The sequence below is a fragment of the Hermetia illucens genome, chromosome 2 (genome assembly GCF_905115235.1).
Source record: "Hermetia illucens chromosome 2, iHerIll2.2.curated.20191125, whole genome shotgun sequence".
In the NCBI taxonomy this organism is placed as follows: domain Eukaryota; kingdom Metazoa; phylum Arthropoda; class Insecta; order Diptera; family Stratiomyidae; genus Hermetia; species Hermetia illucens.
In genome coordinates, this window is record NC_051850.1 from 64,077,429 (window position 1) to 64,095,664 (window position 18,236).

General features: G+C 41.2%; 2 protein-coding genes across 2 annotated transcripts in view; one reads left to right on the forward strand and one right to left on the reverse strand.

The window, feature by feature from the left end:
- Positions 1-34: 34 nt before the first annotated feature.
- Positions 35-7,788, forward strand: LOC119647520 (peroxisomal biogenesis factor 3). Its single transcript, XM_038048488.1, has 2 exons — positions 35-206; positions 6,614-7,788. Exon 2 carries the CDS (start codon positions 6,631-6,633, stop codon positions 7,726-7,728), a length of 1,098 nt encoding a protein of 365 aa, XP_037904416.1. The 5' UTR covers positions 35-206; positions 6,614-6,630; the 3' UTR covers positions 7,729-7,788.
- Positions 7,789-12,428: 4,640 nt separating this feature from the next.
- LOC119649757 (serine protease inhibitor 77Ba-like) overlaps positions 12,429-18,236 on the reverse strand; it is a 38,844-nt gene continuing 33,036 nt past the window's right edge. Inside the window, exons 2-7 of the mRNA XM_038052051.1 lie at positions 13,930-14,069; positions 13,681-13,871; positions 13,339-13,615; positions 13,086-13,281; positions 12,854-13,020; positions 12,429-12,790 (exon numbers count right to left, since the gene is read on the reverse strand). Of these exons, the coding sequence (XP_037907979.1) occupies positions 12,521-12,790; positions 12,854-13,020; positions 13,086-13,281; positions 13,339-13,615; positions 13,681-13,871; positions 13,930-14,069 (1,241 nt within the window). The 3' untranslated portion in view covers positions 12,429-12,520. The remainder of the gene's footprint in view (positions 12,791-12,853; positions 13,021-13,085; positions 13,282-13,338; positions 13,616-13,680; positions 13,872-13,929; positions 14,070-18,236) is intronic.

Consider the following 18,236-nt stretch of genomic DNA (forward strand, 5'->3'; position numbering starts at 1 on the left):
AATTGAGGGCATGACCATTCGATGAACAAGAACTGTTGGTGAAAATCTGACAGCGACGAGTTGATAAACTCCGTGACATAAAAACACTCAATGCCCATGGGCTGACGAGTTGTTGTTTTTAGCGATTGTGATAGTTTTAGCGGTGTTGATTTGTTTTCAGGAATTCGCAGCCTGTTCCTAAGCTCTTCATTCACGGACGTTGTTTGGTAAGTGCCTCTTATCGGAACATGGTCAAATTTCTTCGCCATTACATTCCAGTCATTCAGTGCTCAGATTATGCCGGAAAAATTGAATACATAGATATGAGGTGTAAAGTTCAAAGTCAATAATGTATAGGCCAAATGCATAACCTATTGCCGGCCGAGCCATAAACATTTTCATATTCTGCATATTCATAGAATGAATCACATTGTCCGGGCAATGCGCAAGCCATTGAACTTGTGCTCACGGTGAACTTTTAAAATTACGTTTTTGAGCGAAAAACTTTTCAACCACTGCGCAGATCGCAAAGTAATAAATGCAATTATAGATTAATCAATTCTTGAACTTTTATATCATCCTCGACCTTCCGTCATCATCAACGACGCAACAACCAGCCCCATCTGAGGCAGGGTCTGCCCGATTTTCTCTTTCTACCATAAATATTACCCTTTCTAATGGGAAATGAAAATTGGCGATGGCTAAAACACCATCCTGAGTGGCCAGAGAGGAGGGAGGAAAAGCTATCCCAAGAATCCACCAAGTTGATGAAATTGACCGTGTAGATCCGCCCATCCATAACGGAAAAAAACACAAGGACTAAACTGGAAATTAAAACAAAAACAAGCCGGAATACTGGAAGCTGGACGCTTCAGGTTTAAAGTTTTGTATTCATCTTGTGTGAAAAATTTCCTTTGCACGTTTTCCCATACATACATAGGTACAAATTCAAAATATTCTTTCATACATCCAACTCTGCCCTTCATATGAGTTTATATGATAATAACATCATACACGCCTTAGAGTCCACTAAATTTATGTTAAATGCCGAACTTTGGCCTTTCATGACTTCGTTAATAATATGGACTTCCCTCAAACTTTCCAAAATTGATTATTACTTATAATGTTACTCGCAGATGAACTTAAGGAGCGCAAATTTCTAAAATATGGTAATATGCTGTTATTAACTTTATTTGAAGAGGTATTGAAATGGGATGTATTTTGAGGCCTAGATTTTGTTTAGATCCACCATTAGGATTTTTTCCGGTTGCATAGGTTCTAAGAGCGAGATCAGCTTCGAGAAGTATTAATCGGAACCGTTCATTTGATACCCCCCATGACCATATTCTGCGAAAAAATATGCACCCCCTTCCACATGTATGGATTTTGTTTCACACAAAACCTTATTCAATGTATGACAACTCTTCCACCAATTCTCATGAATAGAATTTATTCCATTTAATTTATTCAGAAAACTATGTTACTATGATTACTTAATACTAGTTGGGAACTAATACTATCATAATACTAGAATCACGGTAAATCTTAACAAGCTGGGAGGGCGGGGCAGCCTGCCTGTCTACAATCAGCTGAAGCCCCGGTCAAATCCAGCCACTGATGATGCAATGACTCCTTTTCGTCTGTTTGGTTCGAATTTCCCGAGGTTAATAACGGAGTCGTCTCGAATTTTTTCTCCACCGGACGAGACTATGTTGTCAGTAATCAATTGCCCGGAGGAATAGCAAAATGAATGCTACACGGAGCACGAAACTCACGGTCATGTTTAACGAGTCTTAACGTTGGTCCAAGTACAGGAGCAGGTTAATTGAATATCTAACTGTCCACCTTCGATATCGGAGCTGAATATATACGGATAGCATTCTGCTGGCTCATCGTCCAGTTCCGAGGCTGAATTGTTTTTGTGAAGGATTCCATCTTCTGCTGAACAGAGGTATATACCACTCACTTGAATAGTGTAACCGCCGCCGATACGTACTATCACCGTCCTCCACAGCCACCTCGTGCCTCTGTTGATACAACGATTTCCAATGTCAACTGACTTCTCCAGTGGCCCATGGTAATGTACGGTGACTGCTCGGATTTTCTGATCGCTCCTAGATTGGCGGCGTTTCTCTTTCCTTAACAAAAACTAGTTGATCAGGCTTCATGTTGGGAGTCTCCTTATACTATCTGACGCAGGTTTTTAAGTGATGCAGGTATTCCCAAGTCCATCTCTTTCAGATCACCTGATGTAAAGCCTTTATCTTTTTTGGCAAGACCTTCAAATCGACGGGGTTGTTGGGAAAGGGTACCAGGGGCCCCGAAGCATGCTTCCACCTGGTACAATACTGTTGTGGACTCATCGAATATTGGTATCAGTTGAGCTTCTTTGAAAGCGCATTTCAGTTTTGGTTTGGCTGACTTCATAGGTGCCTTCCGCAATACACCAAAATTTGGTCTAGTGACTGTTATCGTCTATTGCACCTCTTTGCACAATCAGGCGACGTTTGCCTCAACAAAACTGGTGCGATAGTTGCTGGATATCTTAGCTCATATTCCATGCTTTATCTTAAATCGGTTAAAAGCGCCTAAGAAGATGTATGTCGTCAAATTATTCACTAGTTCCAAGTGTACAGCTCTCATCACCACAAACGAAGGGGCAGATTCATTCTTTAATAGTTGCTGTTGAACGAGCCTTTAACATAGTCAAGAATTGAGGACTTGGTCTGACACGAACTGCTAATGGGTCAGCCCATTAATTATATCTCCTAGCATATTACTTTGTTATCATTCAGAATCCAGTGGCACATCCTTAATAGACTGCGGAATGCCATGACTCTATCATGAAATGTATGCGTGTTAGCTTCTTGATTATTCGTAGTAATCTTCTTCCTCTTGAAGTACGATCGCCGGGATTCTCCTTTGATTAGAAGAGTCCCAGATCTTTTTGTCAATGTCCCGAATTTTAGCCAGTCGATTGACGATATAATTTTCCAGTTCCGCCGGTTCCTTTCTCATTCAAGATACAACAGAAGAACTGAAACTACAAAAATTGGTGCTTCGTCCAACTGCAATGTTGAGATCACTGTGGCTACCACTTCTGGGCTAATGCACCATTGAGTGTCAGTCTCTATAAGGTCATCCCGTCCAACAACCTGAGATGTTGGGAAGTGCATTTTCATAGATTAGAACTGCCTAACCCTAATAATTCCACCATTTGCTGGATTAGAATCTTTGCTCCTTTAGCCGTTTCGGCCCCGCTCAACATGTTATCTACGTAGAAGTCTTCCTTTAAATGTTTGGCCGCCCTTTTCATTATCCGCCAACTGGTGTAAAGTTCTGACGGACAAATACGAAGCTGGAGTTTCTCGAAATGATATCGCGACAACGTATTCTTGACCCAGCACGCCCTATACAAAACCCGCTGTAAATTTCTGCGGCAGGGTTGTTTTTTCACTATTCGGAACATCTTTTCTATGTCCGTTGAGGCCGCGAACTGCCATTTCATTTACTTTAGCCAAGACCTGGGCTAAATCGTCCTGCAGTTTAGGTCCATTATATAGTTTATCATTTAAATTTACCTCGGTGGTAATCTTGGCAGAAAGGAAAATCGTCCGTACTTTTGTTGTGGATCACTTTATGATGCGGGAGGTAACAAACGTCCTTAACCTCCCCAATGAAAGGAGTCGTCCCACACTTCTTGCCACAAATTCGTAAAACCCTGAGTGCTGTGGTAAGTGCAAAGGGGAAGAGCCCAGCCGACTCAGATCACAAAGAATAGGAACTCTTCCGCCCTGCAAATAGAGATCTCAATGAGGTGCTCAAAAATTTGTTTTGCTAGTGTCGCTAGCCTTACTCTAGCTAAAACTGGGCAATCGCAATGAAAGTGACTGGGTGTTTTCCCTCCTGTCCGCAGCTGCGCCGTTGCCGACGAAGGGAAATTCTCAAAGATGCGTAAAATTTACTTTTACGTTTACTTCTGAAATACCCAATCGTTTTGCGTCCTATCCGTCTTTCTAAAGTCACCACTTCTTTAATAATGTCTTCTTGCTCTACTAAATAAAAATTATCAATGGTTTCAAAGTTGTATTTTCCAATCCTAATTGCTCTTAGATGATCAGTGCTATTTGAGATTGTTTCTTTCGTTTTTGGTGCTGACGTGGTCATTATATTCTCCGTCTTGTCCTTATCAATGCGCAGGAAAAGTTCCATACAATAATTCTTGATATAACAGCAACCCTGCCGAGTCTTTCCTGGAATTGGGGCACATTCTTATTAAAATTCAGCAACTGTCACCACAGATGAAATACAATTCAACACTACAATCCAACATGTTGTTCAAAACATCATCATCATCATCAACGACGCAACAACCGGTATCCGGTCTAGGCCTGCCTTAATAAGGAACTCCAGACATCCCAGTTTTACGCCGAGGTCTACCAATTCGATATCCTTAAAAGTTGCCTGGCGTCCTGGCCTACACCATCGCTCCATCTCAGGCGGAGTCTGCCTCGCCTTCTCTCTCTACCATAGATATTGCTCTTATAGACTTTTCGGGTGGGACCATCCTATCCATATTGTTTAAGTAAGCCGCCCACCGTAACCTATTAAGCCGGATTTTATCCACAACCTGATGGTTATGGTATTGCTCATAGGTTTCGTCGTTATGAAGGCTACGGAATCGTCCTTCCTCATGTAGGGGGGCAAAAATTCTGCGGAGGGTTCTTCTCTCGAGAGATTTCGCAATTTTTCTTGCTGAGGACCCAAGTCTCCGAGGAATACATGAGGACTGGCAAGATCATTGTCTTGTACAGTAAGAGCTTTGACCCTATGGGGAGACGTTTTGAGCAAAACAGGTTTTTGTATGCTGAAATAGGCTCTGTTGGCTGCCACCAACCGTGCGCGGATTTCATCATCGTAGCTGTTATCGGTTGTGATTTTCGACCCTAGATAGGAGAAATTATCAAGGATCTCAAAGTTGTAGTCTCCTATCTTTATTCTTCCCGTTTGACAAGTGCGGTTTGATGTTGTTGGTGTTCAAAACATACCATCATATAAACAGCATTGACGAAGTAATTGGAGAACAGATTCATGAGTCTACTTTCAGGATAAATCAAAGAAGATCTACACCTAAGTGCTAGTGGCAAAAAATATTTAAAAACATTCTTCACAGCCAAACAGATAGCATACAGCTTTTAGAAACGGCCCGAACAGTGGCAATCAGATCAGATAAATCAACGAACAGGTAGAATGCAGTCAAGTTTCGCAAAACAAAAAAAAAACTCTCTCTCCAACAAAATTCATCCAGTTTTTTCTGTAAATCAAGAGTATTATTTTGTCTAAATATTCATAATAATCGCCCCGGGTATTGATACCACCTCATACCAACACCTCTCGGCGCTCTTGTTCGCCAGCTTGGAATTGTAGGTTCCATTATTTAGTGTAATCTGTACTAACATTTCTGCCTTCTGATCCAAATATCCGCGGGTGTTTGACCTGTACGTGTTTCAGATCATAATACAAACATGAGTTGACGAAAACTTGGAGTTTCGGAATAGTCAGACTAATAACCTCGATTTTGTTGATTTTTATTTTCAGTCCAACTCTGTTCTAATCAACGAGTTGAGATATTTGAAGAAAGATAACATGGTTCATTGAACTCCCACCCAAATCCCCCGGGAAAGCAGCATGCAGCACGTTACCGAGAACAAGAAGTTTCGTGGGTCCACTTGGGACTTCAAGCTTCTCCGAGATTTTACTTCGATGCAACACATGGTATTTGACGCTATCCTATATTGTTCTAATAATATCTATCAATTAGTCTTACGCGGAGTCTTACAGGGTATTGACGCTGCCAACAGCTTTCTCTAAATTGAAATCCAAACTTCACATACTGTTTCAGAATATTCCGAAGAATGTTTAAATGCCTGGTGAAGTTAAGCTTGCTCTCTATCGATCGAGTTTTCGCAAATATTCCTTCAATTCACCTCGCAGTGATCAACAGAATTCTTAGCACCTTGTATTCGAATGATCGATCACGATCACGATCTCAATCTCATTTTCAATTCAATTTTCGCATATGTAACACTGCACAATTGTAATGTTTGTTAACCTGGACGAACCTCGCAGTCAAGATCCCGTGCGCAACCGGTTTTCATTCCGCGAGATCATCCCTTGTGATATCTACCAGCTAAATTCCGACATCAGATTCGCGTCTACTATCAGTAGACTTACCAAAGTACCAAAGGCAACGCCGCAAATGGAGGAGTACTTTCCAGTGTTCCCAATATGTACAACTAATATCAATGTATCCCTTGCTCAAGGTGGAGGAAGCGAGCATTCTGGTACTTCGATACCTCATTATTGAGGAGGCTGTGCATATTCTAGAAACCAATCAAAGCCATTTTTTGAAGGTCGTAGCCCCTCCGAGGTTCAATTAACGTTTTTATTCGTCTCTTAGGGCAAAGTGAACAGCATGTATTTTACCACAACTAAACAACAAAGTGCCTGCTCAAATTTTCTTCTTAGCTACTTACCTTGCGTTGGTGGAAAACAATCCAAAATTATTTTAACAAATCTTAAGGGTTTTATTCGCACGCCTTCATTTTTCATTATTTCCTCTTATTGGTTTCAGGATAAAACACATCGAATATGTTTGACAGCATGAAACGATTTTTTTCACGCAACCGAAGGAAATTCATTATTGTGGGTGTGGCTGTAGGAGGCACATACCTGGTTGCACGCTATGCCAAACAGAAACTTGTTGAGCTGCAAGAATCGAGCACCAAAGAGTTTATTGAAAAGACCAGACGCGTTCAGCATTTCGAATCAACAGAACGCACTTGCAACCAGGCCATCGTCAGCCTCACAGCTAATGTTTCTGACGAAATTTTGCAAATTTTGAACCCAGAAATAATCTTGGAAAAACTAAGAACCAACCCGGAAGACAAACTCCAATTATGGGATAATCTTAAAATCATGGCTTTCACAAGATTGACTACCTTAATTTATGCAACGACTATTCTGGTAGTGACATTGCGGGTACAATTGAATGTTTTAGGTGGTTACCTTTACAAAGACACCAAATCTGATGACACGAAAATATCTAACGAGCTCCGACAGTCCTATTTATCGTTAGTGCAGAATTTTCTCCACAGCGGGTTGAGAGATATGACGAAACTTATTGAAAGTAAAGTGCGTCTTGTATTGGAAGCGTATCCTCTTACAAAGAAATTGAGCCTGTCGGACATCGAACAAGTATTTTGGTCTATCCAAATGGCTGTCAATAGTGACCCCACAGAGCCAAATTCGAATCTAACACGCTACGTGTTCCCTTCAACAGTAGATGACAGCAATGAAACATTGAAGAAGATGTACGATGAAACTTTAGATATTCTGGAAAGCGATGACGTGGCGGCTCTTTGCGCGAACTGTATAAGTAGAGGATTCTCCATCGCTGTTGATACCATCGCCGAGTCTTTCTCAGAAACAAACAAGACACCCAATCAAATCACCGCTAATGGCAAAAGCGCATTGGAGGCTAAGTCTACATCGGGAGATGTGGTTAATATAAACAACATGGAATTATCTCTTGCAAAGATTATTCCAATTTTAAACAACATCACAGCAGTAAACCAAGAGAACAATAACAGTCGACCGAGTCTAACCTCATCGTTAGTAACATTCTATTTAATCGCCGAGAAGATCAAAACTTTGGGAACGAACGTGTACGAGGTGTTTAGTGTGTAAAGACATAAATATGTATAATTTTGGGATTGTATAATAAATTTCCACTTTTGAAATGTGAAATGCTCTATTTCTGATAGCGAGGCCCTTGTCCTTTATGCAAGCTAGGTGAGTTGAAAAAGTAGGTGTTTCTGATAATCGACGACAAATGCAAACGTTTGATCAATTAAGGTACTAGTGTAGTGTGACAATTTAAAAAAAAAACACCCCTTTTTACGTATTTTGAAAGTGTAACATATTCAAAATATACAATCAAAATCTCAGATTGAAATTCAGCACAAAGCGCCGCAGTAGGTATAGAAATGTAAGTTAGTAAGCAGCAGGTAATTCAATCGTCCTTTCTAGAAATATCCTCGGTCCTATATTGTTATAGTCAGCTAACCAATGTTTAGGCACTATGTATAAATATTTACTATTAGGAAATAAGAAATCGTATTTGAGAGAGAATTTTGGAAGATCATTAGTAAGTTTCGTTACAAAAAATCTATTGTCGAAACTTTAAACACGTTTTACTCGAAACTACTTTTTCAAAGTTTCGGGAAAGCACTCACAAAAAACTACCTGCTGATTTAGTTAAATTTTGAGTCTCCTATTCTGCACGCTCATACCACTATGTGGAACCTCAAAAATATTCAATTTTCTAATAACAAATGTTTGCAATTTAATTTCAAATAATAAATATTTTCATTGAAGATAAAAAAAAAAATTTTGAAATATTTTTCACAAAGTTGCCAATTTGTTATTTAAAACAAAAAATGTTTACATATTTGAGGTTTCCTATATTACGACAAAACTACAGAATGGAAAGAAATTAATTTTTTGGAATTCGGACCACCACAGAAGGCTGTGTGCGTCCTTGAGGGAGATCACCTTTTTTCAAGGAGTCTACTTTGGTCATAAAAAGCGTACATTGATTAACGCAAAGCTAAAAAATGTACTATTGTACATTTTAAAGTTCCATCAAAATCATATTAAAATTTCAGAACAATCGAATATTATTTTCATGTTAAATAAAAATAGTGAAATAACGTTGAAATTTCGAGCGTCACTCTGCACACCTACCTTAAAGTCATTAGCCAGGCGTCTCTCTATGATTACGTACGCTAGCTACAAAAGACAGTGAATGCTGCATAGGTGACATCTCAGACGGTTCCCGTGGCGCCATTAAAGAAGTGGAACAACAATTTGAACAATTTGATTACCGACCGATGAAGCTCACTATTATATCAGCTGGTCGCTCTATTCACTTCTTCACCGCGTACGTCCCACAGACAAGGAGGAGGATGGCTTCTAGTAATCTCCCGATGTAAAAACCTGTAATGCGCCTGATGATGACTATATCATCATTGCTGGCGACTTTAATACCATGTGGGTGGAAAGGCAGACAGCAACAAGTGTCATGGAGATAAGGGTTTGGAGCGCGCAGTGCCTATAGTCGATTTTGCGGGCACCCATGACATTGTACTTATGTGTATTTATAAATACATGATTCATCAAAGGATTATTCCTACATTTTATAGTGGGAATAGTAAAATGCAGATCGACTATATTCTTATAAGACGCCGTCATTTTACCACCGTCAATGATTGCAAAGCCGTCCTATAAGACCATCTTACATTAATATCGACCGTTGATTGCCATCTTGCGAATCAAGCCACCGATAAAACAGGAACGCATTCGCCCAACGTGCATTAAATGGTGGCGATTTCGCGAGAAGAAAGAAGAAGCATTGCCGACATTTGGAGCAATTCCACCTGTCAGCGCGATTGAAGTCGAGGAAGTCATGCAACGAATGAAATCGGGGAAAGCAAAGGACCTGACAACATCGCATCTGAACTCTAAAAACCGAAGAGCTAGGACCCAACACTGTGGCTCAGTGAATTCTTCAATCGGATTATTGTGTGCGGTTACTCATGGGGAAACAGCAACCACTTTCCCGTGCATCTCTGAATCTGGACTGATTTGAATAAAATAAATTTAAGTATATGAAAGGGAGAGAATTACGGATTTAAAAATATTTTAACGGAAAGTTTCTAACTGAAAAAAGTTTTCTTGTGGTTTTTGTTGAAATCTGTTTTATTTTTAGAAAAAAAATAATTTGTAAAATAATTATTATAATGCTTTGAGTTCTAGATTTTTTATTGCTCATTAGACCTCTCCCAGAAAGCGCCTTCCAGGTATTTAAGTTTCCCCATTATATTTGAAGCGGCAGGAGGCAAACATTTAGGAGGGGGGGGGGGGGGCAGAGTCACTATGTCATCGAGCGCCCATGAAGAAGAAAGGAAGACGGGAGCCACTCGTCACTTGGTTGAATGGGTCAACTCAAGGCTAATTCTTCCCCCTCGGTGAGGGGAACATGATACACGCGTCAAACGAAATTACAACCAACTTAAGCGTTTTTCACTCAAGGATCTCATCATATTCTGTTCCTTGGTCTGCAAAATGTGTGTATTCTACCAAAGGAATTTAAGAAATCTAAAATTTTAACGATTCTTAACACAGGTAAACCAGCCAATTGGCCTAATAGCATTTGCTTCAAAGTCCTGGAAACATTATATTACAGGACGTTTGATGTTATAGATGCCAATATACCTACTTTACCCGACAAGTTGCACCTGGAGCGCAGTTGCAAAAGGCAAGTCCTACCACTTGCATCGCTGATCGAAGACAGAAAATAGCAGTAGTATTTGTAGACCCAACTGGCGCATATGTCACTTTTTGACGAACTGAAGTAGTGTCTAAATTATTCAGTGTATGAAGGTTCTGTGACTTTAACGTGAGTACTTGCCATGTAGGCATAATCGCATGCTCTTCTTCGGCAAAGGGTTTATTTGGAGAAAACAATGAAAGCCCTGTTGTGATTGGCACAGTGGGGCTGGTTTATATTGATTGCAGACCCAGCATTCATACCAGTGGACTCGCCCACAAAGAGGTCCCCTGCGATATGGGTGTACCCCCACCATGAAACTTTGACAAGGGGCCAATCACAAATAACCAGGACGAGACCATATTCCCCAGACATTTTTTTCAACTCTCATAGGACCATCCGTGTTCCTATGGTACCAGATAGGCTCCGCGGCTTCATGACAAGAGCCACTTCAGATGAGACCCTCACAGGCTTGGGTCTCATCGTCCTCCTCGGCACTCACAAACGGATCCCTCATTAAACTTTTGAGGGGCAGTTAAAGCTTGAGTTTTAAAAGCTTTATGTAAATAGTTTAAGATTTTGGCTAATAAAACTTAACTAAACTAACTTTTATGTCTTTATTTTATTTAATTGTAAATAATTAACAACATCACATATAGTAGTCTAGTAAAATTCACGCGATGATGGATGCACACATCTTTTTTGAAGTCTGACAACTGACTGACTTAAGCTCGGTTACTACGCGGCCTCGCGGCTCTCGTTCGGACATCGACAAGTAATCGAGTTGCTCAGGCGAGTTCCAGTCGTGGTGAGATGTGCTGTGCTACTTTGACGTGGAGCTAGAGTGAATCTCCGCTAAGCGGCTCCACACTGCAGCGCCTTACCAAGACCCTAGCAGAGTATGACGTCTTAATATGAGTAGCTTAATATTCAGTAGTTAAATGTCCAACAGAACAATATTATGAGGCTGATTTCTAGAACTATCCGATCCATTCTGGCTCAGTAGCTAACCTGTTTGTGTAACATCTTTGCTCCCTTTGTAAGGCACTCTCTGTCTGTTTAACAGTCAACAGTATATGTATATATCTGCTGCGTCTGTTACCAACTCAATCGAATAAGAACGAAACATGGACGCTCGAGACTCTGTTATATGGTAGACAAAAACCCCTATGTAGGGCATAGTGCGTTCCGTTCTGTAGCATGATCCGCAATGATGTTTTCGTCCTTTCTGGAGTGTGACCTACCCAGTGCCACTTCCGCTTTCTTATCAACACTTCGGCCCTTCTGCATAGAGAATTCCAGGCACACTCCTTATTAACACTGTTGAAAGCTTTCTCGAAATTGATGAAGAGCAAGTGCAGCGGTGATCTAAATTCCGAAACACTATTTCACAATGATGCGAAGGGTATTAATGTGGTCGCTATAGAAGGATCCAGTGTGAAAACCCGTTTGCTTTCTGTCAATTAAACCTTAGAGGTGTTCCGGAATGATTTTAGTCAATAGCATCGCGGAAGCACGAAGCACAGAAATACCCCTCCAGTTGCCACACTCAAGACGGGTGCCCTTCTCCAGAATCTTAACGATGATTTCGTTCTTCAACAATATTAAATATCGTTGCCATTCAGCCCTTAGTGGGACATAGCCCTCCTTAAATATGTGACCAATCCATTGCGATTTTGTCTGTGCGCCGACGAAGTTCTTTGTAGTATCAGGCCAGTGTATCTCGATCACACATCGTAGACAAGTGTCAACGGCTTGGGGCTTAATATCATTATCTAACAAAATTTAGACGGGAGAGATTAACGTGAATTCAAGTTAAAATTCAAACCGATAAAAACCAGTCTGATGGAGGCTACAAGAATTAGGAGTAAAAAATCTTTGGGCGAAATTTTATTTACTGCGTATCCAATCTCTTTTCATGAACTTTCACTTTCGAAATAAGTCGAAGGAATAATTAAACCAGTAGAGCTTTCTTCTCCATAAAACAGAAAAATCACTTGTAATAAAAAGCATCTTTGGCGCCCAAATCATATTAAAGGACATCAACACAGTCACCTTCACACTATGTTTCAATTATATTAACGTTGACTCATATATGTATATATTACAATAAAAATGTTTATCTTAGTAAAAGGAAAGGCAGCTTGTCTAGAAAAGTTTCGGTTTTCTCACTTGTCCACAGAATAACAATGAGTTTGAAGTTTTCTCCAATATAACATAAGCGAATGGCCGATTAACATAGAATCGTGGCGGTGTGGCTTTGTTTGCGAAGGTGCCAGCGGTGCCGGCGGACGCAACTGTTCCTTCTTCGGTTACCTCAATTCGGGTCTTGTGGAATACATTGGAGATGTAAAGCGGATACTCGGAGATGTAAGGGAATTTGGCTTTATTTGGATCGAAGGCGTCAAGAATGCCCATCTGAAATGGAGAAAAGAAACACCACTAACATGAGAGGACCACGGTTCAAAATTCGAAGTTTACCTGTTCCAGAACAGCATTCATTTGAAAGTCGGATATGGTTGTAAACCGGGGCAGATAGACTTCAACTTCATCGTCTTCAAATTCGACTGCTGACTTCCGTAGCTCTTCTGAAATGCTTGGAATGCCTACTTTCGCTATATTTTCTATCACTTTTGTAAGAGGTACTCCTGGTGGAAAGTGAGAAATTAGGTAAAGATTACGTTCGAATGAGGATATTGAATGTATATTCTACCTTTACGTGGAAGAAAGACGATCATAACGAGTCTGTCTTCCTTTCCGTAAGGAAGTTCAAGCACGTGGCTTTCTATTTGCCCGATTGATGCGTATGGGAATGGACCTTTTACATTCATCATGTTAACTGTAGCCACTGGTTGGTTGTTTTCGCTGTAAAACGGCTCTTCTTTGGTCAGCGTCCTATTGAATGGGAACTAAATGGAATGTTTTAGACTTTGTTCATCGGACGCAATGTTGATAAGTTGTCCTACCTTCCATTGTCCTTTGAAAAATATGGTCGAAATCAAAACCAAATGTGCGTCAAGCAAATCACGTTCATTCACCAGATAATCGATCATACCCTTAGTAGCTTTCGCAACGTATCCGTTAATATGGCTTTGTGCTTCTAGTGTTTGCCGGTAATTTACTTGCACAACGTCTGTTTCGTAATATTTCCGAAGAATACTCTGATAAGTGCGGTTGGTTGGTTTATTGAGATCGGGGAATATAGCTTGGAATGAAGTAACTTCGACGGTGTTGGTGTTTATGCTGAGGAAGATATGTAAAATATTATTATAATTACTCAGTCAAACACTCATTATGGCGGGTAGTACTTGAGCGCCTTTTGAATTTTGGTGAAGCTTTCTCGAATTGATGAGAAATCTTGCCATAATCTCAATGATCCTTGCAATTCACTCAGTGTTCTATCTGTCGCTCCTTCGGCTGTTAAAACCATGAGAGTCCAAATTGAAAATGGCGATATCATGAAGTCATAATCTTCTTTCTCAACCGCAATGGCTATTCTCTGAAATCGTAGAAATAAACGTTATTTACGTCCAAGGACGAGCAAATTATATGCTTACTTTGAATAAGTCTATTGCGAAGGCTTCTGAACCGAGAGACAACTGCTGAAGATTTGCATCTTGTGCGATGTTGGAAGGCATTTGCCCTCGGGTGTCGTAAAACACCGCAAACAAAGTTATTAATCCTAAAAATATTTGGTCTGAAAAAGAAAAATACCAAGTGAGAAACAACATTTTACTCTTCAATTTATTTCAGATTAAAGGACTGCGGTAATCGACTGCTTTAGTATTTAGGCACTGCAACTGATTAAACATGCAAAGCCGAAAACAGATAAGAATAATTAAGGAGGTCCAATTTGAACGATCTCAAATTTCTTAACTTCGGAGCTCAAAAATTAAAAAAAAGTTTCCAAGCGCTTTAAACAATGACAATAAATAAATTCGTGATCACATTTTAAAAGAATTTCACATAAGATTATGCATATGTATCTATTCAAAGAATATATAATTTAGGAAATAATCAAGGAAATAAATCACAAAGATTAGGAAGTGAAGAAATCATTTATTCTAGATTGTCTTTTGCCAGCATCCAACCGTGACAAGCTTTCTATGTATTGGTCAATGGTGGAAATGGCCGACATTCGCAGGGAGTGTCATGAGCTCCGCCGTTTGGCACAGCGTTTAAATAATCAAGAGGAGGCATACACCACAAAGGTAGGCTAAAGGGGGACTCCGCAGCGCGATAAAGAAAAAGCAAAGCTCGTTGCTGGCAGGAGCTAGTCGATTCTGCTCATTTAATGCGGAACAGATGGATCGAATTTTGCGACATTATTCTCTACGGATCTCGTTCGGCATTTTTACTTGGCGCTGGAATGTGGCAAGGATCCGCACTGATTAGCGAAGGCAAAGGAGGCTCTGAATTGTCGTCTGCATGTTTGATCCAAATGGAAAATGGTCGAACAGCTAGTGAGGAGTAGACTCGCTAAGCAACACGATTTGCAGGGGTCTTATAGCTCCTACAACAGAGCACAAGGCAAGCTCCGACTCGTACGCATTGAAGCTGCACATCTATTGGATCTCTGAAACGCATCTAACGATAGTCTGGCAAGACTCGACTTACCATAAGAGTCGCCCGCAGTCGGTTATACAAATTATGATGCCGGACGCACCATTGACCAGGCGCAGAGAAGACTTGGCATATTGGTGCGATGGGTAAACGGATGGAGGACTGCTCAGCCTTGCGCTAGAAACACCGAAGTGGTCATCTTGATTAAAAAGGGAATCTCTACCCCGTGTTCCGTGTCGAGATCGGCGAGTTGATCATAGAGTCAAAACGAATACTTAAGTACCTTGAATTGCCGGTTGACTCGAAAATGAACTTTTTCGAGCAAATCAGAGCAGCAGCGAGTAATGACAATCGTTGAGAATCCTACCTATAACAGGAGACGTCTTCTTATGCAACGCAATCTATTCTGCTCTATGGTACGGATGTTTTTTCTTGGCCAGTACCGTAAGCGCCTTGCACAGGTACAGAGATGGGAAACAATCCAGGTGCGGGGTTTTATTTTTCCTATATTTTAGAATCACAGAAATTTTCGAAATCAATTCAAGTCAAGTATGTAGATTATTGGTATGGTTGGTAGTTTGCAGTTTAAGAATACATTCAAAGTATTTCCTGCTTATCGTAAAAGGTGACTAAAAGAAATTTGAATTCTAGCAACCTGTAAATTTCAAAATTTCATTGCTACCGAAACGTCAACAACGCCTCCGATAGGGATTGACCTCGCGGCTATGGCCTTTATCTATCGGAAACGGATTATGATTGGTTTCTGGAATGTACGTTGGCTTCTGCACAACAGCATTGAGGGCCACCAAAATGTTCGCTTTTTCCAACTCGAGTGAGAACATTCCGAACTTAAGTAAAGTGAGTTGGTTGTACCCCCTCCCCCTTGCGGCACTGTGTTTTTTTACTCTGGAAAGTCAAGTAGTAGTCGAACTGTTATTGACGGATAGCGCAAGGCACGCTCTATTGACCTAAAAGCCAGTTTCTCACAGCAAGATTCCAGTGCATGATAAGAAGCATCGCTTTTGTACAATTGTATGCATCAAGGGAGACCTCCGATATAGTGGAAAACGATGTTTTCTATGAGCAACTGCACACAGTTCAAGAGAGGCTCCCTAAAGGTGACATTTTGATCACATAGTATTGGTGGCCGTAAGAAGCACGGTGAACGGTTTACGGGCTTTTGAAATCTTCTTCGGCGAGACAGCATAGAGTGTGTCACAGGGTCAGTCGGATGTCGACTGACCTGTTGCGAACATGTAATTAAATCGAGCATATCGCGATCAGCAGTAGATTGAATGAATGTAACAAAAGAGGAATTAGCATGGTCTCAACCATCATCCGATGGTTGCTTATCTTCGCTTGCGTGCCGCTATTGCATTTTCTCACAGGGAAACAGAACATCGGCCCCCCAAATTGAATACGAGTCATCTCTGCGATCCGGCGTTCGTCCAGCAGTGAGAAAACTTTTTTGCTGCACAGACGACATACATTTTAAGTAACACGCCCCACAATATTGATAAGCACTGGTCCAATATTAACAGTGCTTTTGTCTCTGGTGCGGATGTAGTCGTCGGTCACATCGGACGTCACAAGGCCTGGCTGGTTGCGAAAACATGGTAATGGATCAATGAATCCGACGCAATTTCACAAACTACGGATGATACGGTGAGTCCTTGAGTGTTTTACGTAGGTACCTGTCGTGGAGACTTAATCCTACGGTCTTCTTAAGACACGGATTGATTTTGTGACCACAATCAGAGCCCCGCTGTGATAAGCAACAACGGTACCATTCTATACCAAGTGCATGGCTTCGCATTCATACTGGTGGATGCAAGCCCTGCCTAAATCTCTAGCAAACTAAGAAGTATGGCACCCGTGTTTAAACGCAACACCACGCCGAGGCCCAAAGGTCTCTTCTCACTTGAGCATAACCACAACCTCCATGAAGCTCCCACTAGAGGGCCAAACGCAAACAACCGAGCTGGACTCACATACAACGGGAGTTCACCCGAAGTATGAGAGTCCATGGGCTATCCCGGTTCCCATGGTACCAATATACCCCTGGTAAGGTTTCGTGACTAATTGTCACTTCAGATGAGTCCCCATGCAGAGTCGGGTCTGATCGCCCTGATTAGGCTTTTGGAGCATTCGCCTACTGCATCACGGCCGGCAAGCCAAAGTGAATACAGCGTCTCCCGGTGCCACCTTTATGGAGGTTCTCCTCGGCCACTTGGTTTTGGTTCAGCGGACAGGGTCTTCCTCACTGCCACCTCTGAACCCCACGGATGATACGGTAGGCAACGGCAACATATGAATACGGACTGCTGCTCCAAACAAAAGTGAAATTATCTTTACCATTAACACAATTAAATAAAGTAACGCCGCTGCCTTACCGGTCGCACTGCAGCCTTCTGCAGTCTGAGGAGAGTTCATTTGTAAATCCTTGGCATTTAAGATTTTTCCTAGTGAATTGAAGTAAGGAGTAATCGATAGGTTTCCCAAGAAGGGCACCGGTTTCCAGTACGACGGATGGGTATTTGCGTACTTCCTGTAGTCGTAAAGATATTAGCATAAATTATCTATTGGTTTGAGCATCAAAATCGATGGAAAACGGCTAAGAATCCAACCGAAACAACGATGGATTTACACCCTAGAAGGTGATTTAAGAGCCTCTCAACCCCACACGCACCAACCCTGTGATCGAGAAAAATGGCGTATTCGATCCAGGAGAGTCGATTTCTATACTGAACGAGACAAACGCTAAACAAAAAGAAGATTCTGCAACGTATTAAAGAACACCCCGCAAGGTTGATGATCGACAGAGAGCAGGCTGTTTTCCGCTCTGGAACTTTCTGTACGGACCATATAACCACACCCTCCGGATAAATGCTCCTGTGCTTCATCGTTTTCAAGAAAGTTTTCGGCGGCATCAACAGAGAGTGTATCTAAAATTGACAACCAACGTCAGGAGAATTTCGTAGGAACTAATAGCTATTATTATAGCGACAAATGATGACGTAAAATGTCACGTGCTGCGCCAGATAGAATTTCAGAACAATGAATGCCTTTAAGCGAGGATTAAAAGGCGTTAAAGACGGATGGCTCAAGTGATTAAAGCGCTGGGCTGTCGAAGCAGAAGGTCGCGATTTAAATCTCCCTGACATCCGACGTCCGTAGTTTGAAGTGACCAAAACTCATGGAAAAGATCTTTCATTTGGTAAATGATAGGACACAACTGAAGAAGACAGGTTGACTATGTGAAGAGTTAGCGGAAGAACAAGACATCATCGAATCAATTGAG